Source organism: Pempheris klunzingeri, chromosome 6 (genome assembly GCF_042242105.1).
Source record: "Pempheris klunzingeri isolate RE-2024b chromosome 6, fPemKlu1.hap1, whole genome shotgun sequence".
Lineage (NCBI taxonomy): Eukaryota > Metazoa > Chordata > Actinopteri > Acropomatiformes > Pempheridae > Pempheris > Pempheris klunzingeri.
The window spans coordinates 15628914-15653697 of record NC_092017.1 but is presented as its reverse complement, the minus strand read 5'-3'; the positions used below and the strand labels follow the sequence as shown (position 1 = coordinate 15653697).

Here is a 24784-nt window from a genome sequence, read left to right as displayed (position 1 = left end):
AACTCTGTTTGTGCTGTCAAGATCCCAACGTGGAGAAGTGCAAGTCACACGTTTGTGAATCACACTGTGCCCAACTCTCATGCTTTAAGTACAAATGTATGTGTTGATAAATGAAAAATAATCACAATGGCCTTAATTGATTCCACACAAAGTAACCCAAGGTACTCCTCCTGTTAATCACTGTGCACTGCAATCATTACTATCTCTGTGTCTTCTACTACTATTAATAATGATAATAGTGATATTGAAGATAATGATGATAATAATAATGATGATAAAAATAATGATCAAGTAGATCTCAATTGCATACAATACAAATGCATAAAAAAGAATCCATCTTAGTAGATATTTTATCTAGATTTATTTATTGGAAATATACAGCACGTTGCCTTTTCCCAACTGTTACTGATTCCTACAGTTAAACTTAAACACACACAGGACAAGTGGTTCCTGTGTGTGTTTAAGTTAGTAGACCAGGTCGTTAACTCTGTCAGGATTACAGGTTAAATGCTGCTGAAGCATGTGATACTGTAAGGTGCTTTAGATAAAAGGGTGCAGTCAGTGACCTGGACCGATGACGTTATGATGTCATTATTTTGACCTTCAGTGATTAAATTACATTGTTTGCCCGGCATCTACACGAGGCTCGAACGCTACAGCATTTAATTTGAAAATGCTGAATTTTGTTTTTATCTTTTCCTTAGACCTGATTATTGGACCTTCAGTCGAAGACCTGTTTGAGTGTTTTCAGCTCTGCAGCTATCTGTCCTCCCCATAACACTGCTTTATAATATATAATCTGGCACACTGTAGCTGCACCTTTTTAATGCTTTATTTTATGTTTCCCTCATTTCCTAAGAATTTTCTACGAGTCTTATTGACGGTACACAACAGGATAGCTGAACATGCATTATTAGTTTTATTTTAAAAAATAGAATAAATGAATGAATAAATCACATGTTTACTTGGGTTTAATGAAGAGTTTCATCTTAGATAACTCTTATCTCACTATAATTAGTATCAATTTCCACAGTTTGTACCAAGAAACGTCCTTGGAAATTATTGAGCAAATATTCTGAAAATACAGACCCATAAATGAAAATAAATAATAGCAGTATATTGAGTAGAATGAAGATTATAAGTAACAGATTCTGTTTTTATCAGTTCATAGGCTGGACAGGAACATCTTAGAATATAATGCAAGCTGAAACAACAACAACCAACCCTGCAACAAATATGTTCAAAGACTTTTTGAGACTGAGCCATTGATTCAACTCTTTGGTAACTTTAGAAGGTTGTGGTGGTGTTGCATTGGATTGCATTATTTTGTGAGGCGTTTCTGTTATTGTCTTTGTGTATAAAAAATTAACTCAACAGGGCACTTTTGCTTTTTCTTAAAGAAAAAACCCACAAACAAGCCCTCTTTTAAAAGTTGATGGGGAACAACAAAGGCCTTAGCTGCTGCCGTGTTTTCTCACTGGTTCTAATTGCCCTCAGATAAGCTCTGCTTTGTAAAGAGCTGCTATTTCCATGCCTGGATCTGGCCAGAAACAGCTGCTCACATTCTGCAGGCTCCTGTGTCTGCCGTTTTTTTTTCTCCCATGAGTCCACTTGGTCTCGAGTGTGTCAGCATTCTCTGTCTTTCTGTCTGTCTGCCCCCGTCTCCTCCTCCCTGGCGAGTGAACGTGAAGCAGCGAACTGAACCTGAGAGGATTACCAGGAAACCGGTCGGTGGCCCTGGGTTGTTGTGCTGTCAGCTAGTCGTTTGGCAGATTCACATTTTAGGGGATTGGCTGAAGTGTTTTTGTAGGTTGATTGAGCCATATATCAAGGCTCATAAGGTTTGTCTGTTAAAGCAACTCAAAGAAACGTTTTGTGTCCGTTTTGGCGGCCCCTGTGGACAAATGTGGAAGTGTTTCTCAGAATTAAGTTTTTGTGAAGATCTTGTGTTGCTCGACAAATGCAGCTAACATTAGCTACATTCTTTAATGTTAGGTAAAGTGTAATCCAGCTTTTCTTTTAGCCACCACCATAAATTCATTTATTGAAAACCACATCTTGCAGTGTATTTTATAAGTAAAGTACATACCTGTCTAGGAAGAGGAGGGCCCATTCATGATCGATTTAGAATTTTTTCAAATCCCATAGTACTCTCTATCTGTTGAATGACAGACCAGCGTTGACTCGTGTTGACTTTCTTCGTCTTCAACACTGTTTCTGTTGTTTTCCCCCTCGGTCAATTCTTTTCTTTTTCTCTTTGCCGATCCTGCCCCAGCATTAGCCATAACCACCAAATATAACATCAAAAATAAAATTGTTTGCTTTTGTAAGTTTAAAATTGAGGCTGCTTTGTAACTGGTTAAAAGCAACTGGTAGCTGCTTTAAAGATGGGTTATTTTATTGTCATTTTCTATCACTCTGGACGGTATGTGGTGGAGACAGATGATGACACAGTGTGCAAGCAAAACACATGACGTTTAACATACTGTAAATGGCGTCTGTCCAAGCCAATACATCAAACTGTGAAACTGAGGCAGTTTAATTTGTCATTCTTTGATTCTGATCCTGACATGTAAGGGGGTTTTCCCCTGGCCTTGTAACCCGACCTGGCAACTGGAACATCCAGCATCTATTTCTAACAAAATGACAACCATCTGGACTTTCAGTCACAGCAAAGCATGAAAGATTTTTGCAGCATTTTACAAAGAGAATAATGAAAGGTGTTAAAAGATGTTTTTAATTAATGTGATGAGGGTTCTTTGATCCAGTTTAATTTCTTCCTTCCTGTTTCCCCCACAGAAAGCCACAGGAGCTGCAGGAGGCGCCATCCCCAGACGAAGAAATGGAAAAGTGTTTCTAGGTAAGTTAGGTTTGCCCCGTCAATCAGAGGCGGAAAGATGCACTCCACTTTGTAAAAAGACTCTAATACAAGTAAAAAAAAAAAGCACAATGTACTTATGTGAAACACAGAAGTATTATCAGTAAAATTATGAAAAAGTACTTGTTACGCAGACCGCTATCATATATGACATTAGATCTGAGGGGATGTTAAATAATTAATGGAGCACAAAGTTCTGCTACACACATTTTTACTGATATTTAATAGCATTTTACCTCTTTGAGCTTTGAAAAGTTAGTTAAATGAAACTGTTTCGAGGGGAAGTTTCCTTTAGCTGTCAGACAAATGTAGTAGAGTAAAAAGTACAACATTTCCCTCAGAAATGTAGTGGAATATAATCATAGACTAAAATCATTAGTTTTATTATATTATTTATATTATTTTATCACCACTGGTATTCTCGTCATAGTTGAAAGCAAAGTGAAGCTTGTTTGTGAAAGAAAAAAGCTCTGGATAACATTTTCCTTTTTTTCATTAAGTTAGTGTCTTAATATGAAACAAGCGTAAGTTGTGTGGTCAGAAACGCGTCGCTCCAGTGAAAGAGCCCCGTCCATTACAAGCTGATGATGTTGTTTTTTTACACTGTGGTGACCCACCAGCTGCCCCTCCAGTCGGCCTTTGCCCAAAGCGTCAGATATTCCCCATGATGAGACCTCTCCTTCTCCTCCTACTGTGCTCCAAATATAGCACATTTATTTGTATATGTGGTTGGTAACTGCTCTAAATCAAAGCCTGGTCTCCCCCCTCCTCCTCCTATTCAGTGTGGGGAGGGGGTGGTTGGTCGCCGGTCTCTCAGCTGCCGCCACCTGTCAACCTCCCTACTAGGCTGACACACTTCTACAGCAGCTATGACGCTGCTCAAAGAGGACCAGGTGTCTCTCTTCCCCCGTCTCACCCTCCCTCACTCAGTGGGAAGGAATTCCTTCCATTCAACCTCCATGTAATTGATGTTCCTGTTTTCTTATTGTTCAGAGCTTAATAGATTGTCGATCTGACTGCGGTACATTAGGTCATCCCTCCAGCTAATGTCGGATATGTCCTCTTAAGAGGTCTTTCTCTGAGACGATTCCTGATGTCGTCTGTTGTGGATCTTTCATGTGACAGAGGGCATGTATGTATGTGTCTGTCATGGAGATGTCCGTCATCTCCACACCAGTCCAGTGATCTAATCAAGCCGCTAGCTGCTTACGTCAGATGTTACCATGAAAGCAGCTCGCACAATAACAATGTCAGAGATAACCTGTGATCCTGTTTCTCATGAGTCATTACACGACTTTGGGCTGGAGCGGAGAAGGAACAGGTCAATATGGAGAGTGATTTTAAGAGAAGAAGCGCTCTCTAGATTTCCCTTCATAAAAACATTTTTTGGTTTCATTTAAATTGGAGTGGAAATGATTCATCCTCTAGCCAAAAATAATCTAATTAATAAATGTAATTTTTTTTTTTCAGCAAAATGCCAAAAATGCACTGGTTCCAGCTTCTTTGTTGTGAGCGTTTGACGCCTGTCTTTATCTTACTTAATCATTGCCATTATTGATTAGTCTGCTGATTATTTTCCTGATTCATTGATTTATTATTTGAAAGTAAAAAAAGGTCATGAAATTGTTAAGAATATCCATGAAAGTTCCAAAAACCAAAGTTATAAATTTACAATCATACAAAACAGAAAAAGCAAAAAACCAGCTGAAATCAGATAATATTTGGAGTCTTTGCTTAAAAGACTGAAATGATTAATCAATTATCAAAATAGTTTCAGATTTATTTCAGCTATATAGTAAATGTCATGTCATATAATCTCAGGCTTTAGTAAAGTGTGGTGGACCTTTTTCACTATTTTCAGACATTTCATGATCGGACGAGAAAATATCAAGCAGATTAATCAATTAGGAAAATAACTGTTAGCTGCAGCCCTAATTTTGATCATTTAGTTCCATTGTGTGATCAGTAATGAAATGAAGGTCCCACAGCTGCACCGACGAATGTCACAGATTCAAGCCGTCCTCAGCACTCCTCAGTAACTCCTATAAATTGCTGGTGATAAGAGTGTGTGATAAATGGCTAAACATAGCTCAACATGAATTGTGCCTGAGTGATGGAGTCATCGGCCTCGTATGAGGTCATTCTGTCACTGTCACATTCCTCTGTTTGTAGTCTCTGCATCTTCAGACTGTATTTTTATTGACTAAATGAATGAAGGAAGAACATAAAAAAAGAATAGACCTCATATTCAAGAGCAGAAAAAACCAAAAATAACCAAGAACAGCAGCAGTCACTGTCTAACAGCAGCTTACTGAATGTCCACTTCCTCCCCTGTAGATTTAGAGCTAAACCGCGATTTTAACGGAGAGGACTATGAATATGAAGACGAGGCCAAGCTCGTCATTTTTCCAGACCACTTCGAGATCCCCTTACCAAATATTGAGGAGTTACCCGCTCTGGTCAGTGAGTGGGTGCTGCACGGGCTCTGTGTGTTTCCACCATGCATGGGTTGATGGGAGCGTGCACTCAGTGGTTCCCCCGTCACAGAACAGACAGGCTGGTCGTTCTTGTGCTGAAGAGCCACGAACTCTGAATCCATCCATTTCTCCAGGTTTCATGGTCACAAACTTCAGTGCTTCACCTGATCCCCCAGCAGCAGGTTTCATTTTGGTGGAAGGTTTTGGCATAAAGGCTGTTTCATGGGCTACTCTTCTGGGGAACCACTGGATGCACATCTGTACACGAGTGCAGAGGACACATTTGACTCCTGTTTTTTGTTTTTGTTTGTTTTTAGAGCAGCATGAGCTTCTACAGTGACCGAGGCTTGCTTCTGGCATGTCATGGGGTTTCATTTTTTTTAAGTTTATTTTATGCATGTGTCATTTAATGCTGTGAATGTATAGATTGTGATTTTGAGCTTTTTTTTTCTTTTTTACATTTACTTGGGAAACATCTGGTGAAGGTCCTTCTTGTTTTAAACTTTTTGGCATGGCTTGTTTCTGCGCTGCAGTAGCAGTATAGTGCTGCCCCGTCTATCTATGCTGCATCGATCGCTTTATGTGTCACAGCCTCACAATGTCTTGCATGTCCACAATTTTCTATTCACTTTTATTGACAACTCGCATGCAAGAATAAATTCTAAGGTCTGACGAATGTAGCGTGGTGCGAAGAAGATTTAATAACATGACCTGCAAGTTAATTCTGTCTCTGCTGTTGCCTCGGACGTTCAGGTAACCATCGCCTGTGACGCAGTGCTTAACGCACCATCAGCTTTCAAGAAACAGGAGCCTGAATCATGGGAGGAGGAGATCCAGGTGTCCAGACATGCCAGGAGCCTCAGACAGCTGGATAATGGAGTCAGAATCCCACCCAGGTAGGAAAAGCTTAAGCAGACCCACACTGATGCACCACTGTATCAACTATACAGTGGCCATTAGATTTATGGATACACACTCGCATGGTTAAATATGGTGAAACAAGCCTGTAATGACAGCAATAGATTCTGTTACTTTCTCAGGAGGTTTATCCTCCTGAACCTGAGGAATTATTTCTGTAGCAACTCTATAGCAGAGGAAGTCATCATTTTCATCATTCAGGTTTCTTCTGATTATTATACACAGGAGATTTTACTCAACACTCTTACATTCCACTCCAAGAATGCTCAAATACGACTACAGTGTAAAAAGATTCATTGCAAAATGGTAGTATTGGATGGTGCCTGGTCATCTACTCATCTATCACCCTCTTTTGTTTTCCCACTGTGTAAAATGGCAAAGGTCAGATCAGTTAGAGATAGGTTTTTGTTTTTGTTTTGTACATTGTATCTTGCTTTTTCCCTTTGTGAACAGCCTGATCACTTCTGCACCTGCTTGTGAGCACAAATGTAATTTTGTGAGTCTTTGCATGACTTTGCATTTAAAAAAAAAAAAAGAAAACACCATAACGTTAACGCTCTGGTTCTTCGCCATCAGTGGCTGGAAGTGTCAGAAGTGCGAGATGAGAGAGAACCTGTGGCTGAACCTGACGGATGGAGCAGTGCTCTGTGGGAAGTGGTTCTTTGATGGGAGCGGAGGCAATGGCCACGCTCTGGAGCACTACAGAGAGACCAGCTACCCACTGGCTGTCAAACTGGACACCATCACCCCAGACGGAGCAGGTCTGAGACTCATGATTATCCATTATCCATCCATTGCATGAAGACAGAATCCAAGATATAACATGGTGATCAGTGTCCTTTTAGATTTAGTTTTTGTTTTCCAGTGCAAACATTTTGGCAAAGTCTCAATTTGCCACAGTTTATATCTAAATAAAGTGTAAAAAGTGACTATTGTGACACCTTGAAGTACAAATGTAAAAGCAGGTTTGATTTGGGTGTACACTAGATTTATGGAACTTAGTTTGGTGAACCTGCTGATCAGAAATCTGTAATTAGGAAGTGATTTTAGATTAAAAATTGGGCCCATCACAGTGACCTACTGATCCTTTGGTTTCAGATGTCTACTCATTTGAAGAGGAGGAAGCAGTGTTGGACCCCCACATATCAGAACACTTGTCACACTTTGGAATCGACATGCTACAGATGCAAAAAAAAGTAAGATATCTTAGCTGGGAATAAAACTAACAAAAACCAAAATGTGACGCTTCCACACTTCAGGTTTTTCACTATAACCTCTCTCTGTCTCTCTTTCCTGCCCTGCTCAGACAGAGAATGGTCACCACACAGACAATAACTCCCGGCCGCGGGTCAGTGAATGGGAGGTGATCCAGGAGGCGGGCATGAAGCTGAAGGCGGTGTTTGGTTCTGGTTACACAGGCATCAAAAACCTGGGCAACAGCTGCTACGTAGGCACAGTGATGCAGGTCCTGTTCAGCATCCCAGACTTCCAGAGGATGTGAGTACACTGTGATGAGACTTCACTCTCTATTTTTCACATTATTCAATATATACCGCATATCATAGCAACATCGTAGTACTTGTATCACAAAAATGAGCACAAAACAACTTGATTTCATGCTGTTTGATTTGCATCGGCTCCACTGTACAGTACCGAATACTGTCTTTGACCCTCACCATTGTAACAACAGGAGGTAGACAAAATACACTCCAAACGCAGCACAGGAAAGAACTTAACTTAATAACCTTTAACTTGATAACCGTTGACAAAGCCGCTGAAATAAAATAATATCTCAAATATTAGGCTGATTGGCAGGTTTAACGGTATTGTCAGCTACACAGAGGCTGGAAAGAGTTGCAGCAGCCATGTCTGCTAGGAGAAAGATATTGTGTTTATTGAACATTAGACCATGTAAACCTGCTCTCGTAGGACACCCAAATACAAGTTTTAACTTGAAAATGAGCAGAATATGGGACCTTTAAGTAACTGATATGGCCACAGGCAGCAGGAGTTTGTTTCTTCTCAGCACCACCTCGTGTGTTTCCAGTGGTCTTGTGTCTGTGTGGCGTCCCATGTGCTCCATCTGAGGTGAGCGTGTGACATGTATTTTGATCTTTAGGTATGTCGGTAATCTCCAGAGGATATTTGACAATTCACCCCTTGACCCCAGCCAGGACTTCGCCACACAAATGTAAGTGACCCCAGCGTTAAGAGTTAAAACACACAAAACAAGTGCCGGTGTTTTCCAGCAGCTGCTGTCTCTGTGGCTGGAAATAAGGCTCAGGTTTGGTTATAAGTAACACATTTTCATCATTGTTATTAAAATGCTTTAATAAATAACTTGACACTGCAATTTTTAAAGATCTTAGTTAAACTATCAAGTAATGTGTATCTTATCGGGTGAAAGCCTTTTTCCAACCACATGTTCTGCTACTTAGAGTATTTTGTCATGTAAGCCAGTGTGTTGCAAGAGACCAGTCAGATGCTGTGGGCCTGATGAAAGGTAAGAAGGGTCTTAGCCAGACAGGCAGATACAAACATTTCGTGTTCTGAGGCACATTGCCAGATAAACATGTTATCCCCGTATGTATACCCGTCGCTGTTCGTGTTTGATAGTGCCTGTCAGCGCAAATCAGGTCATTCAGAAAGAAAATCTGTGTCTCTAAATGCGTCGGGTCCGTATTGATTAAATATGGCTCCTTCCTTGAAAGCACTGAAGGCAGAGCTTTAAATACCATTGGATTATCCTAATTAAATGAGTATAGTACCCCGTATCCTGTGCTTAATACAGATGATACCACTGTGCATGAATAAGAAAGTACAGAAAGAGATTCAGGAAACAGTCTGCAGTAGCAATTTTTGTAATGTAATTTTGAAAATGATGCCAGTGGTCTGAGGATAACTTGGAAAATAATCATTGTTGTAATGGGTTTTGCACCCTATTTTACTCTGATTGTTTTAGATTTATTGTATTTATTTGTTTGTCCACTTATTTTGGGGGTTTTTATAGATAGATGACAGTATCTAGTAAATGCCTATCTTGGCCAGGAAAGTCTTGAAAATTCGATTTGTAATCTCAGTGAGTCTTTCCTGGTCAGATAAGGATTAGTAAAATAGAAAATGACAGATTTCTCAACAGTAAACGGACAGCGCATTTATACAGCATTTGTACCTTATTTTACGACCACTCAAAATGCTTTTACACCACGTTCGCACACGCATTCAAACACTGATGGCAGGGGCTGCCATGCAATGTGCCAAGCAAATAATTCTCTCTCTCTCTCACACACACACACACACACACACACTCACACTCATTTGGGGTTCAGTATCTTACCCGCTTCGACACGCAGACTGGAAGAGTTGGGGATCAACTCGCTACCAATCTTCCAGTTAGTGGACGACTTGCTCTTCTTCTCAATTAATGCTGGCCATTAATGAACAGGTGTATCTTGAAAACGTATGAAATGTAAATAATGTAAGACTCTTATCCCATTGTAAATTCACTGTCTGCCTTGAGCTATAAAGTTATGCTTTCTGCGATATTACTGCTAAAATCAGCTCACATTCTCACATTCATATTATGATTATATTAATATATGTAAAACAACATAAGACTCGAATGAGTCCTGATATAAGCTTTGAAGAAACTGATAACACTGATTGTAGTGAAACGGGTTGTCTCACTGCCCCCTACAGTTAATCTGTGGTTATTTTTCTAAAATGGTTGTCTGAGGTCTGAAGAAGGAACAAGGATTAATATCAAAATGTTAACAATGTTAAATGATGTTCCACAGAGGATTTAGGAAAAGACGGAGATTAGAAAAGTGACATGCTCTGCAATGGTTTGTCACCATGACAACAGAGATGGGTTTGAACGGGAGCCATCTTAGTGAGTCTGAAAAGTGAGGGTCAACAAATCAGCTTCGAGACAGAGGCCGCAGGTGTGTTGTCTAAAGGTTTTGAAATGCTTGTTCTGAAGAATAAAAACCCTCAGGTTGCATCCTCCAAGGAAACACCAGAAGAAGACGAGAACAAAACCACAATACTCACGATATGTTGTAATGTTTATGTCTTTGTTTTTGTCCGACAGGGCTAAACTGGGACACGGGCTGCTCTCAGGCCAGTACTCCAAACCACCCATGAAATCTGAGCTCATTGAACAGGTGATGAAAGAAGAATACAAGGTATTAAACTGGGTATGTCCAGCTCCCAAACTGGGTCCGTAACTGACAGAAGCATGTTGATACTGAGTGGTAGCAAAAATGAGTCTTTTTCTGTCAAGACTTTCAGCTGATCAGTTTGTTTCTTTTCTCAATTTAAACATGAAACAGCTTTTCATAAATGCTGCATATCTGTGTTGTTATTACCCTTCAGCTTCTTTGTAATCGTGACAGCTGGAGAGATGTTGAATGAAACAAAAGGGAGACGTGATTTTTTTTGATACATTGTCAAGTTTTCTTGGGCTCTGACCTTTTTTCATTTAGTCTGAAAATAGCTGCTGGCTGCGGTGCCAAATATGCAGCTCAAAAGGTTTATTTACAACAGCTCCAGACACAGCTCTAATACTGTGTTTTGCTTTCAATTCCCCACATCACAGCTTAATTTTGTCACCAACATAAGCTCTGCTTGATGACTGTCTCTTACGTTCACCAGTTTAATCCATTTGTTTTGTTATTTCATCGGGTGTGTTTTGCTTTACTAATTCAAAAGCACACGATATGAAATCATTGCCTACTCAACCACATAGTAGAGACCTGCCAGGAAACCAGAAGAAAGCCATTAGAGCATAATGAGACCCAGTACTGGGTCTGTAAGCTGCGTGCTTCTCTTAAGCCTCACCAGCCTCCGTAATTGAAAGGTCAGAGCTGTGATCCTGCACTTCCTACACATGTGATGGTGCGGTCAGGTTTGGATACATATTGACAGCTGCAAAGACACGGGAGGAGGATTTGAGTTGGCATAGAGTGATCAGTTTGTTGTAAGGAAATATTATCCAATACAATCACATTTTCTCATTAAAAAAGCGATTTACTAAGATTAGATTAGATTTACTAAGGTTGGCCTACATAGTATGCAGGCAGGCTAATTTCTCTATATTGGATTTATCTATAATCAAGTGATTATGGACCAATATTCACATAAAAGATATCTAGTTGGTGTATATTGTGTTGCACAATGGGTTGGGTATAGTATTAACAGTGAATGTAAAGGAATAGTTTGGCTTTTTTAAAAGTTGATGAGAAGGTTGATACTGCTCTTCTGTCAAATATTAAGCAGGCTAGTCTAGCAGGAGATTATCTTTGCTTTGCCTACTGCACACTAAACTCTTAAGTTATAGCCTGTACCACTCTTTGTGTTGCTTAGCTGAATCATGTTTGACCATTATTTTGGGATTGAAAATTTGTATTATTTCCATATGATATTTTCTTCACTCAAAGAGATTCAAAACTCTTCTCAGAGTGTAAATCCAGTCTCTTTAATGGAGCTATAAAGAACTACATGTGGTACAGTTCTTCTTATTGGATTTACTGGTAATTATCCTGTACTGGTGCTGGCAGGCCACCCGAAGCTGCTCTCACTGTGTCTGTAATCACGGCTGTCTGGTCTGCTGTCTGGGCTCACACTTCCCTCCGAGACACGTGTGTGGTCAAACACAGTCAGTGTGTTTGTGACGCCCAAAATGTTCTCATTCCAGCACCAGCAGAAAGGCGTCTCTCCCCGCATGTTGAAGGCCCTGGTCAGCAGGGGACATCCGGAGTTCTCCTCCAACAGACAACAAGATGCCCACGAGTTCTTCCTGTACCTCATCAACCTGGTGGAGGTGAGTGAAGTCATACCAGAAGAGCAGGTGTTTAGGTACAAATATCAGGGTAATTCTTGGAGAAGCTCTTCATCAATAAATAAAAACAAACATACTGGAGTCTGCTATTGGAAAGAGAAGGCCAGCCCACTTGTTGATAAAGAATGCAGTAGTGAATGCCAGAAATGTCTCTGAATGGTAGACAGCATTTAGGGTTATATGTGAATGTTCTTATACATCCACTGATTGATAATTCCAGTTAACACACGCTGCCTCTCGCAAAGCTGACTGTCCCAGTGAAGCTAAATTTCCTCCACTATGAAATCATGACAGTTTTACAAAATGGCTGCGTTACGTCTGACCACTGTTACACACAGACAGGCAGTTGATTGGCAGGGGAGGGTCTGTTTTTGACTAAACACAGCACACCGTCTCCTTGGTACATACACATGGGGTGCTCTGACATGTCTTTCTCAACCAGGATATATATAGCTCACTGCTATCTGTTACACAGGGAGGCCAGATAATGCTTCCTATTCTGCCGCAGCCACGATACATGCCCTGACTGGACCAGACACTTCCTCCACCTCATGTTGTGAGGATCAACATGACACACCTCCATATTTGCCCCAATAGCTATAGAGGGCTCACAGCTCTTGACCTCAAACTGGGCTTGTTCACCGTCCTGCCCTCCACTCGTCTCTACAGCTGCCTGTAAACTAGATACTGATTTAGTTATCCAGACATCAGTAACGTGACTACAGCCACCACCATCAGCAACATTTTCCTCTGTCTGTGTCAGCCTGCATACTTGGCCTGAGTAAAATTATAACTTGTATATTTCTGTAGCCTCTTAGAATAGAAGAGCTGGGTGGCAGAAAGGCTGCAGCACAAACTGGTGTGTTAAGTCGCGGTGCTGTCCTTCATCGCGGTCTTCAAATATACATGGTGCAACCTTCAGTGACCCCTGCTGTTCATAGAAGACACAGAGCCGCTCAGTGATGATGATGATGATGATGATGATGATGATGATTAATGTGGCTTTGATTCTGAAAAGATGTAGCCCTCTCAGTCATGGAGGCTGCGGTTAAGTGAAGCGGTTGCTAAAAATAATAGACATCATGAGTGACTGTATGAAGGGATCTGGGTCAAACAGCAGTTGTGTTGAAGTCGTGCCAGGAGACTGTGATAAATCACACCAAACAATAGCTTAGAGTTAAAGTTCGAACCTCAGGGTGTTACATGGCACGCAAGCTTTACATGTTTATGGTACATTAGTGCAGGGTGCTAAACAACACCATTACAATGTGAGCGACAGATTGGATAGATGACAGCATGTCTACTATTTAAGATGTGTTTGATTGAATTTAAAATGACCAATGTACAAATAAAACCCTGTTTATCAACAGTATTCTGGGAGGAACCTCCGCTTTATGGTCTGGTGTATATTTAGGATCTAAAATGTCAATATCAGCGTAATATTCAGACTTGTATTCTCTGTGTGTTGTTGTGTTCGTAGAGAAACAGCGCAGGCTCGGAGAACCCAAGCGACGTCTTCCGCTTCCTCGTGGAGGAGCGAGTCCAGTGCTGCCAGTCACGTCGCGTTCGTTACACTCAGCGGGTGGACTACTGCATCCAGCTGCCAGCCCCTATAGAGGCGGCCACTAATCGAGGTAAAGGAGCTCCACAGCTGCCTCTGGTCGGTACAGCTGACAGACCGCTGAGCTCAGCTCTCTGAAGAATCAGCAGGTCCTCCTCTGAAAGGCCACAGAAGGTCTAGACCAGTGGTCCCCAAACTACCCCTGAACAATACCAGGACGCATTATGATCTTTTTTTTCAGTCTGGCCACGCGATCGAGACTAATACACGCATAGAACGTGACCTTCTATTCCACCCTTCTGCAGTCTGTGCCCCTATCTGAACCCCCCCCCTCCCCCCAGAAAAAAAATCTTTGATTTGAAATTTTATTGATTTCATAAATAGTGTAATTTTATTTCAGAAATAGTGTTATTTATTTCCTGACTTTTTTTTCTGTGAAGATCCCGGAAAGGGTTATTAATATTTGGTTATGTGTGGCTTTCTGGAAAACAATAAATGTTTACGTTTAGGCACCCCTGCGATCGTCACACTTTTTCTGTTACAAACTGACCCCGGCCCCCATCAGAGAAGGGAAAAGTTATGTGGCCCTCACAGGGAAAAGTTTGGGGACCCCTGGTCTAGACTGTGTAGCTTGGACCAAGAAGTGACAGCTTATTATGACATCACAGCTTATGTAATACAATTATATGACAAATCAAATGTACTATTTAAAGGATGTTTAAAGACTGTCAACATCAATTTAACATTGCCATATTAATTGTGATTTTGTTGGTATGATTACTATGAACGAATGTGACCTTGGTGAGGATAATAGTCTTTCCCTGATGCAGTGTAGATAGAAGCAGAGGCTGTCAATCTTGAACACCATAAATAATTTACTGATCTTAAAATGCTACTTGTATCACTCTTGATTCGACTAAAACTTACTAAGAAATGCTAATTATTTTAGAGTTTTGTACTGTACAGGTCAAAATGTTGTTATTCTCACTCCACCAGAGGAGCTGCTGGCATATGAGGCCAAGCGGAGGGACGCTGAGGAGAACATGCGAGCTCCACCTGAGCCGGTGAGAGCACGGATCCCCTTCACCGCGTGCCTGCAGGCCTTCACAGAGCCGGAGAACGTTCCTGATTTCTGGAGCTCAGCGCTGCAGGCCAAGTCAGCCGGAGTAAAGTAAGCAGAGGGACACCTGTTTTTTTTTTTTTTTTTACATTAACTCACACAGATCAGTTGTTTTTATAAACTTTGAATGCCTTTCTTTCTTTTCCAAAATTGTTTCTCAAAATTGTTGTTTTCGTCTGCAGAACTTCCCGTTTCGCCTCCTTCCCAGAGTATCTGGTTTTGCAGATCAAGAAATTCACATTCGGGGTTGACTGGGTGCCGAAGAAACTAGGTAACATTTGTCGCCCCGCTCTGATTTAATGGGATTTAAAATGTCTTTCAGTGACTTCCACTAATGTTGTGACTCCCTTACTATTTAAGTATAAATGCCCAGCAGAGGGCACCATCAAACTACAGTTAAGAAGGCACAAGAAACTGCAGCCTAAGTACATATTTGTCCAACTCAAGAATGGCTTCTCCTGCAATTTTGGACACAATTCTAGATTTAACTGGGGGACAAAATTAACTGAATTCAAATGAGTGTCTTGCAGCATCTTAACTTGCAGAAACTCTCAGTGTCCCTCGTGGCTTTGCCAACAAAATCAAAGGTTTAAAGTGTTCAAATCTGTGCAGTTTTCACTAATGAGATTTGGCCACATAATAGGTGAATTATGTAAAGTGATATTCATACATTATGATCTTAGTATTATATTTGGGAGCTTTACGTGGGCCACCGCCTCACTTATGTATTGTGGGTGGAGTGTCACATGCATATCCTCGCTTATTATGTGATCAAGTTTTTCCTACATTTTCACTCCTCAGCGGGAAATGTGAAATGTTGAAAAATAAGTGCATGGCACCACTTAAACTTCAAAATCATCATGAATCTAAGTCACAGATCAAAAATACGATAAGAAACAATGGTTTGATGAAAAACATTTTAAAAGAAAATAACTAATAATTCATACAAAAAAGCAAATATAAATGGTTGTCTTGAAAAAATTATTAAAAAGGATTAAAAGAACACTGTTTTGGACTAATTGCTCTGCCGTTGTAGGCTCTCATCACCTCACCTGTTAATACGTTCCTCAGTTAAGTTTTTATGTTTGTTTGATCCTGTGCAGACTTGGCCATCGACGTTCCAGACTTTCTGGATCTGAGCCGGCTGCGGGCCACAGGGCTGCAGGCGGGTGAAGAGGAGCTGCCAGACCTCATGCCTCCCATCGTGCTACCTGAAGACACCAGAGGTACACACAGGTCCATTTTACACCAAGAGTGGAAATTATACATGGTGGTGTGTGTACACATACACACACACACACACACACACAGGTACATTGATCAATATGTGGGTACAATTGGGACAACACACGATATTTCAATGAGGCGTGACACTGTGATATCACAACCAGGAAGATGTAAAGGACATTTTAGCGCCTTCAATCTGACATTTTGTTATTTCTATTGTATTTTTCAAACAAACATTGGTGCCAGCTTTTGGTTCTGCTTCACATATATTCTGTTAACAGTGCCCAGTTTTTCTCACCCAGAGGATCCCCTGGTCACAAACTCCCATGACTCATCTACAGTGACCTACAGGGGCATTTGTATTCACACATGAATGTAAATAACTAACTGCTGGGGGCAGTTTATTATTTACCCTTGATCCCTCATGCACAATTTCACAGTCCTTTTACCAATTTCAAAGGGCATTGTTTTCTCTGAGAATCTGTCCTTTATATTTTACCACACAGATAGCCAAACATATTTTTGTCCTCTCTAATAATAAACATGATGTGTACAGAAAAGCCTGGAGATGCTATACGTCACGATGCACCTAATAAACCGGCAATACAGTGTTTCTTTGAGAAGTAACTCAGATGTGTGTTGTTCCAAAGCTGCTACCTAACATCCTTTTCAGGAGGTGTACAGTATTTTTTTGACAGAGACAAATGATCCGTGAAATTGTCTCTAATATGATGTTCTGCTCAAAGCCACCCAAGTTTTCTCTTAAGGGCATATATAATAGAGTCCCACAGGAAAGGCATGCTCAATCAATTACTGAAAAGTTGTTGTGTTCACAGTGCGGTTAAGCCTAATAAGTTATAATGATTTTATGAGATCCCCTTGTAATGCACTTCCCTGGGCTCTGGGAGTAACTACTACAGGTTAGCGAGCACGTTTTAGAGCACAAGCTTGAAACTTTGCCACATCAGACTGTTTGTGTAGTGGTATTTGCACTATTACATGACGTGTTCTTGAGCCTCTTTGTTAGCTTGTCTTCCCAAAGGCCAAAACTACATCCTCCTTCCTTTTGTTTGTCTTATTTAGTCTCCGTCATTGTAATTCTTATTCCTCTGTTGCTTCTTTCCCTGGTTGCAAAACTTCAGCTACATCCAGTTATCAGTGTCCTCCTTAATATTTTAGCTGGCATGAAGCACAAAGTGCTCTGTACTGTCTCAAGTGCCAAACACAAACACAAAAAGGGGTCTAAGGAGCTGCGCAAAGACACAGTAACATCTGCAAGCAGCCTTTGCCGTGCTTCACACGTTTACAGAGTCAGGAGGTTTTCTTTTTTAAATTTTACGTAATCGCTTTACTTAGCCGGCTGCTCTGCAGGAAATGGGGAAACTCAGAGGACAAAACAGAAGTATGAACACATTTGTCTGACCATGCCTTAATATTTCAGGAGTTTACGTTAATGTGCCGTACCTCCTATCTCAGACCTAAAAGCACATAAAACTGGCTTCTTGGAACGCTTCAGAGTTTTGCACATTAAAGCGTCCTCTGTTAGAGCTGAAACTACCTTGCTTGGACAGCATTGCATATCTACGTCTGACAGCAGCAAGCTCTGCAGCTGTCTTAGAAAGCCACAGTGAAGTTGATGCATGAAAATATGTGCAAATGTTTCTTAAAGGTAGTGAGTTTGAGATGGTGGAGTAATTTGAATCTCTATTTTGCACTTCTCCTCCGTCTATAGACAGAGAGGTTAATACAAGCACCGGTGTGTAAGTCATGCTGTTTAAACTGTGAAATGAAAAGAGGTCAGACGAGACATTGTGCCGTTTGCAGTACAATTTCTGATTTATTTATTTATTTCACATTCATATGATGAGTTTTGGCGGTGGCAGATTAAGCACTGGCCCATTATCCCCCGGCTGGCATCAGCACTGATTAATCATTGGTCACCCTTCTGTCTCCAAAAGGCTTCAGTGCTTCTCATTGATTACACATCACCACACAAATGTGTTTTCCTGTATGCTGCTTGAGTCACATTATTTTTCATTGGTCTGTGCGTCATCCATTCACTCAATGACTCCACAGCATTAAGAAAATGGATGACAAAACCACTCGAACCAGGTTTTAATTTCTATTTATTTTTATATTAATGTGTGACTAAACAAATGACCACACAGTAAACCTGAGCTAATGTAATATTCCAGTATAGGAATGCTGAACAATGAGAATGAGGTGGATGAGGATGGTTATAGGGGTCCAGCAGCTGATATATTTATTTATTTTCCCCTGGGACACCTTAGCAGATAATCCGGCCATGGTGTCATCTACCAAAATTTTTCAATGATTCTTTTTTGGTTAGTTCACATGGCATCTGTCAATTATTTAACATTCTTATACCTGAAAGTACACAAAGCCACAAACTGACACTTACAAGCAAAAAAAAACTGTGATCTCAGTGTGTGATATCGTTGTGTACCATCACCTGAAATAATCTGTTTGGTTTTTTTTCCTCCTCTTTCAGATAACTCAATGAGCTCCATGGACTGTGAGTATTTAATTTCTCTCCTCATTTACTCACTACTATGTGTGTAACAGTGTGTGTGTTTGTATGACACACACACATATACACATTTGATTTATATACGTTATAAGTTATAGCCATGGAATACGTATTTTGGGCAAAGTAATGGTGATGAATGCTGTGGAGCTAAACCTCTGACCAAGTATACTTGAGCAGGTGCTGCAGCTGCTCTCTACTTCCAGACAAACTTTTCTTTTCCATGTGGCGCTGCTTGTTTTAGCCAGACTCATTTTTCTCTTTGATAAATCATCCCTCGATAAAGAAATCTCCCCAGGGCTGATTTTCTTCCAGTGTCTTTGTGTAATGAGGCCCAAAGAGAGAGCCACCACAGATTTTATTTGGTTGTTTAAACTGGAGGGTTACCAGGAGTGTAGAATCAGCAACTGCTATGTTTTAGTTATTGATGTAGGTTTGCCGTGTCCACAGCTCCAGAAATAGACGAGGCGGCAGTAATGCAGCTGGCAGAGATGGGCTTTCCGGTGGAGGCCTGCAGGAAGGCGGTCTACTACACAGGCAACATGGGCCCTGAGATGGCCTTCAACTGGATCATAGCCCACATGGAGGAGCCTGGTAAGTGAACATCACTGCCTTCAACATGTTTACACTCTCTTAAACTCAATCAACGCCGTTATCATCCTCTAGTACATGAACAAGTTGGACTGCACCACCTAAAGCAGTGCATTTGCAGTGTAATAGAAGTTTAACTGGAAGCAGAAACACTAACAAGTCACCGCACCCAAAGATGTTTATACTGAGTTAATTTCAGAAGGTTAGACATGAAGGTTAACTTGCAGGATGCCAGCACGATGGATGGCTTGTATAATCAAAAGTTATAGGAAAGTGTATTATGCGTGTATAATAATACTAATAATAATAATTTTAGTTCTGCTTTTTAGTTTTTGAACATTTCAAAACTGAATGAAAGCGGTGATGCACAGATGGAGGAGATATAGGGATGACAGTACAACAGAAAGAAAGCACAATTTCTTCATAGTTTAAGTTCTTGGAAAAATTATCAAATAGTCAAGACAAAATAATCCTGACCAGCAATAGAGTGGTGGGGGTGAGCGTTTATGACTGTTGGGGTTTTAAGAGGTAACAGTAACCAAAAATACTTGTGACAAATAATCAGAACAGCAGCTGCACTGAAGGATCCTCCAACAGTTTCAATAAGCCGAGTCTACAGACTTCAAGAGGTGAGCATGAGATAATTGCATGGAAACGGAGACACTGCTTCACAAGGCAGCACAAGTAGCCACATGATGTTTTTCAGCAAGCCAGTCAGCTCACGTGTGAAACTTGTGTGGTGTCCTGTTTTTCTGCAAAACAATGTGCTCATGCAAATCTGCCAAAAACATCTCTGCAGCGAGCATACAAGGCAGGTTTATTTGCATGGGACCTTTTTAAACACAAAGGTAATTCAAAGTGAGAGACAAATCAAATATCCAGTTCCTCCATTACAGTCAGAGCTGTCTTTGCAGCGACTTTGTTTCTCTTTCTGTACTGCAGGTGTTTATCTCTCACATGTCTGTGAGTGAGATCTTCACTAGAAACTTTGTCGGAGCTGACTTTGTCTCCTATAGAACCTCTCAGCAGTAGAGATGCTCCCCTGAGGCTTTGACTTGTGTCACTTTTATTTCCCTAGTTGGCTGTAAAGAGCCTCTACAGTGGAGGGAAATTAGAGCACCCTCCTGCCTGTTAGTTTTCAAATGGGCCTAATGCATCTGCAAAATGGGCTGTGTTCAGGCTCAATAACATCAGTCAAACAGTCCGCCCCTGCCTGCTGCACAAAGGTTACTTCTTCTGCCTCCCCCACATTTGTTTAGTTTCATTACTTTCCCTTTTTTTTTTTTTTTTTTTACAACTAAACTTCTCACGTAATCATTTTTAGAGGCAGAACATTTCTTTTTGACTCTGAGTGCTCCATTTGCAAACGTGAACTAATGGTACCTTCCTTTAAGATGTGCATTTTCTAAAAGCTCTGTGCAGACAAGGTGACTCAGTTGTTATACTTTAGTTTATCTTAATTATTTTTCAGTGAATTTGGTTAAAAGCTTGAAATGAGACTTATCGAACAGAGCTAGAGTTCAGGTATGATTCATCCCAGCCTTTTATTAAATGTCTTTAATAAAAAGGCTGGGATGAGATCTGCCAAAGTTTATTACTGAAGTATGAATAACAACAACCAATTTAATGATAATTTAACTTGATGTGCAAACATCTGCTGCTCTGTTATGTCTTATTTCTCTGCTTGCAAGTCAGCCCTCTTCCTCTCGCATAAAACCAACTGTATTATGGACAATTGAAAGGACACCAGACAAGGAGGCTGAGATAAAGACAGTGGAGAGAGATAAGTGGTATACATTTTCATTTATGGCAAGGACAGTAATGAAGGCTCTGTTTATGGCCAACAGCAGGGTAATTACAGTCGTACAGTGTCCTTGTTCCCGCTCTGAGAGTCACTTCACTTTCATTTGAATCTGTTGAAAGTGCACAAAGCATTGCAGTTCACTTGAAAGTTAGAAATACTTTATTCTTTGGCGAGGATGCTCTATAGAGACGTGTGGACTAATCCTGACTTTACCACAGGCTGAATTTGCATTAGAAACTGCGTCCAGTACTGAACATGCATCCAGGCTCCCCTCCTGCACACATGTGATGTGTGATGGGTGCTAATATGCAGAGGCTGTGTGTTTTATGCTGGCGCCTGCACTCTCAGCTACAGCATCTCATTATCATTCTGTCGCTCTCTTTTCTCAGACTTTGCAGAACCTCTCACTCTGCCCTCCATGATGGATCCTGGTCCCTCCACCAGTGACAGCCCCATGGGTGCCACCCCGCTGGTCAACTCCCCCCCTGAGGAGAGCGTCGCCATCCTCACTTCAATGGGCTTCCCCCGCACTCACAGCATCCAAGCACTCAAAGCCACGGTCAGTCTTTTGCCCATTCTGTTCATGTTTGCACTTTGTGTACTAGTAAAAAAAAAAAGTTCCCATTTTCCGGCACCGAGACTTCACTTTCAGGCAACTTTTTTCTACTGATAATTTGTTTCTGCCAGCTGATAATTCAGATGAGTTGTAATTCTCAACATTTCTCATAGAGGTGTCTTCATTTATTGCTTCTCAACTCCAGTATATGAGTTCATACATGTGCTGCAGCAAACAAATAAGGGCTAATAGTCTTTTCCTGTGATGTATTGCAGTTGTGATGCTAGTGTGTGTAGTGACCAGTAGTCACCATAACTGAACTGACAAAGGAAAGAGCACATGTTCCAGGAAGTCTGACTTTTGTAGGTGGTGTTCATTCTCTAATAGACATTAACAAAAGAAGGAATTGAGAGAAAATCTGAGGTCAAAGAACCTCTCACACAGTTTGAGAGGTGTCTCTGGGAAACGCAGTACAAAAACACAAGAGCAATGAACACAGAAAGAAGGAAGATTAGTGTCACAAGTTCACGACAGCGAGAGGTTTCCGTGATGTGAGGTGGTGTTTGAAAAGAGGGCAAAGAGCAAGTGAGATGATGAAAACTTAACTCTTGTCAGTCATAAATGGGCCTGGCTGGCCTACTTGTTTGCTTTCCAAACTGCAAATTTAATAGGTCCTACATGTCAGAGTGATTAAAGATATCTGCCCTACATGGTGTTTACAAATAGTCCCAGCAGCATACAGCCGCCGTTAAATGAGCCTTTCAGGTTTAGGAAGAAGATTTGCCTCGGTAGCATGACATGTCCAGACATTTTATTATCACACCTAACAAAGCCATTTTGAATGCACGGTACAGAATTATTGAACTTTTCTCTATGTGAATTAATGGGACTGCAGCTGCAGCAAATTTATCTGCTCTCCTGTTTTGAAATGGTCCCCGATGCTCACGTTTCATGTTTCGTATTTCTGCCCCCTCAGCAGAAATAGCCCAGCAGACTGTTATTAAGACACAGAAATAGACACCAGGCTTCCTTGTTTATCATCTCCAATGCCACCAAGCTCCCTGCTTTTGAGGTGAAGAAAAAATGAACACATATTTCTCATGAGGGGTGTGAGGCAGAGAGGGGTCTCACGGCTGGTTTATTATTAGCCCAAAATTAGGAGGAGGAACTTTTTTTTTTTTTTATTTCAACTTCAGTGACCTGACTGTAGAGACAGAAAAAGCAGACAGCTTCACTTGCTAATCAAGGCAGACATTCTCCAGGAATCACACCTCTCAATTTTTTGGATTAAAAGCAAACATCCTCGGGGAATTTGGCACAGATGGATGCCTGCCACCTCTCTAATAAAAGATTGATCATTTTTAACAGTTTCAGCATTGCCTGTTTTTATGACGATCTACCTAAAGATAAAACAGTGAGGGAGTGAAAGGAAGATAAGATATGAAAGTTTCTTGTCCTCAGCCCTCATGCATTGTATTTGTGGCTGTATATCATCTATGTGCTAATACTTCCTGTTTACTAGTATTTTGTTTTAAAGAAGTGCTGCTTCAGTCATTAGCATATTATGAATCAGTGTCCATGCAGCTATGCCCCTGAGGGCGATATCCTCCTACAGTGCATGTTCAAAACTTAAGTGTTGCAAATGTTGGGAATTTCTTAACCAATTTGTGATTCCAACAATAAAAGACATTTTAGGTATGCCGGTGGTGCTAATGTGAAAGCATAATCCAAAAGCAAAAATGGAAATATAAATTTTCCTTCAGTTCTGGTATATTAAAGGCATTTTGGTTTGGAATTTCAGTGAACTCAAGTATTAAACTTGACACTCCCTTTTAGAACAATAACCTCGAACGAGCACTCGACTGGATCTTCACCCACCCTGAGGAGGAGGAGAGTGACGCCCTTTCGGACATGGCTGACACGGAGCCCAACGACAACGCTTTCTCCAACGCCAACTCCCACAGCGACTCCACGCTGTCCCCAGAAAGAGACACGTCGGGCCCACGGGTCAAAGATGGACCAGGACGTGAGTGACCCGACATGACTGACATCAGTGACTGTAGCTTTATAATTGAGCCTTATTTAAAGCTACACCAGACGATCAGAGGTTGACTTGTATCAAGCATGTGTTGGAAGAATTATAAGACACATTTTCGCAGGTTTACAGTAAACTTGGAGATACAGATGCATTTATATTCATCATATTCAAAACATGCGGCCTGAGTGTTTGGGGGGAGTTTGCCTCTCAATTATTATTATTATTTTTTTTATTTCACCTGGATGTTGTGAACTCTCTCAAGCCAGTTTACCCTCAGCTCCAATTAATTTCTGCCACTGATACACAGTGTACTCTGGTGCTGCTGGATGCTGACCTGCTCTGCCAGACACAACTTTAGGCACAATGGCAACAAAAACATGATTCGGGACCTTTTTAACTCCATAACACTCCTCACAGAGCATATATACAATGGTTTTTCATCATTTTTAATGAATTCTCTTCTGAGCACATTCTGAGCTTTTCCTTGCCATAAGAGGACCCTGTTTACTCTTCACTAATGTAAACAGGGTGCTTTTTTTTTTGTAGTAAATGTGTAAAAAATCCTGTGTGTTTTATCTTTTTGGATGAGTTTTGTATGCTGTGCTTGAACTGTAACATTAATGCATTGCCATCACATATCCTCCTGCCTTCATCTGTGTGGAGGCTTTATATCCAAGCCTCAAACATACGCTGATGAGCGCCTGATATTTACACGTCCTTATACTGAAGGCGTTAATTTAAACAGGTTATGTAACAGAACATCTGACGTTTAGAAGCTGTGTTGTTTTTCACTTTTTCTATATGTGACTGGATGTTTCCCTTCTTCAGGTTATGAGCTCTTTGCTCTCATCAGCCACATGGGAGCGTCCACAATGTCCGGACATTATGTTTGTCACATCAAAAAGGAGGGAAGGTGAGTATCGCACTGACAGCAAAGTGATGATCACAAAGAGGGACTTCTTGTTTTTTTACACTCATATCATCAAACCATCTTAGGAAATAGTTGTTCTATAAAAATCCAATAATTATTATTAGTTTTATTATCAAGCTTTTGCCTCCAGAAGTCTGCAAATAAATTATTCAAAATCACAGGGACAGTCTGTCTTTTTTTTTTTTAGACTCGATGGAAAAAATAAATCGACCCATTTCTCTGTCCTCATAGTTTTGAAACTAGTGACACTTAAAAAGCATTTGGCACTGCAATAAAAATGATATTTTCCACAA

At 40.8% G+C, this 24784-nt stretch overlaps 1 protein-coding gene across 3 annotated transcripts in view; it reads left to right on the top strand.

Moving 5' to 3' along the window:
* Window positions 1–24784, top strand: part of usp13 (ubiquitin specific peptidase 13) — a 30718-nt gene that overhangs the window by 3002 nt on the left and 2932 nt on the right. The window contains exons 3-20 of one of the 3 annotated variants that reach the window (XM_070832182.1): window positions 2800–2860; window positions 5216–5337; window positions 6109–6251; window positions 6850–7034; window positions 7372–7469; window positions 7580–7770; window positions 8393–8464; window positions 10367–10439; window positions 11972–12097; window positions 13596–13749; window positions 14673–14847; window positions 14979–15067; window positions 15900–16022; window positions 18536–18559; window positions 19022–19165; window positions 21356–21525; window positions 23359–23548; window positions 24389–24473. In XM_070832182.1, the coding sequence (XP_070688283.1) occupies window positions 2800–2860; window positions 5216–5337; window positions 6109–6251; window positions 6850–7034; window positions 7372–7469; window positions 7580–7770; window positions 8393–8464; window positions 10367–10439; window positions 11972–12097; window positions 13596–13749; window positions 14673–14847; window positions 14979–15067; window positions 15900–16022; window positions 18536–18559; window positions 19022–19165; window positions 21356–21525; window positions 23359–23548; window positions 24389–24473 (2225 nt within the window). Of the gene's footprint in view, window positions 1–2799; window positions 2861–5215; window positions 5338–6108; window positions 6252–6849; window positions 7035–7371; window positions 7470–7579; window positions 7771–8392; window positions 8465–10366; window positions 10473–11971; window positions 12098–13595; window positions 13750–14672; window positions 14848–14978; window positions 15068–15899; window positions 16023–18535; window positions 18560–19021; window positions 19166–21355; window positions 21526–23358; window positions 23549–24388; window positions 24474–24784 lie in introns of all 3 variants that reach the window. The other 2 variants (XM_070832181.1, XM_070832180.1) reach the window with 2 other exon arrangements.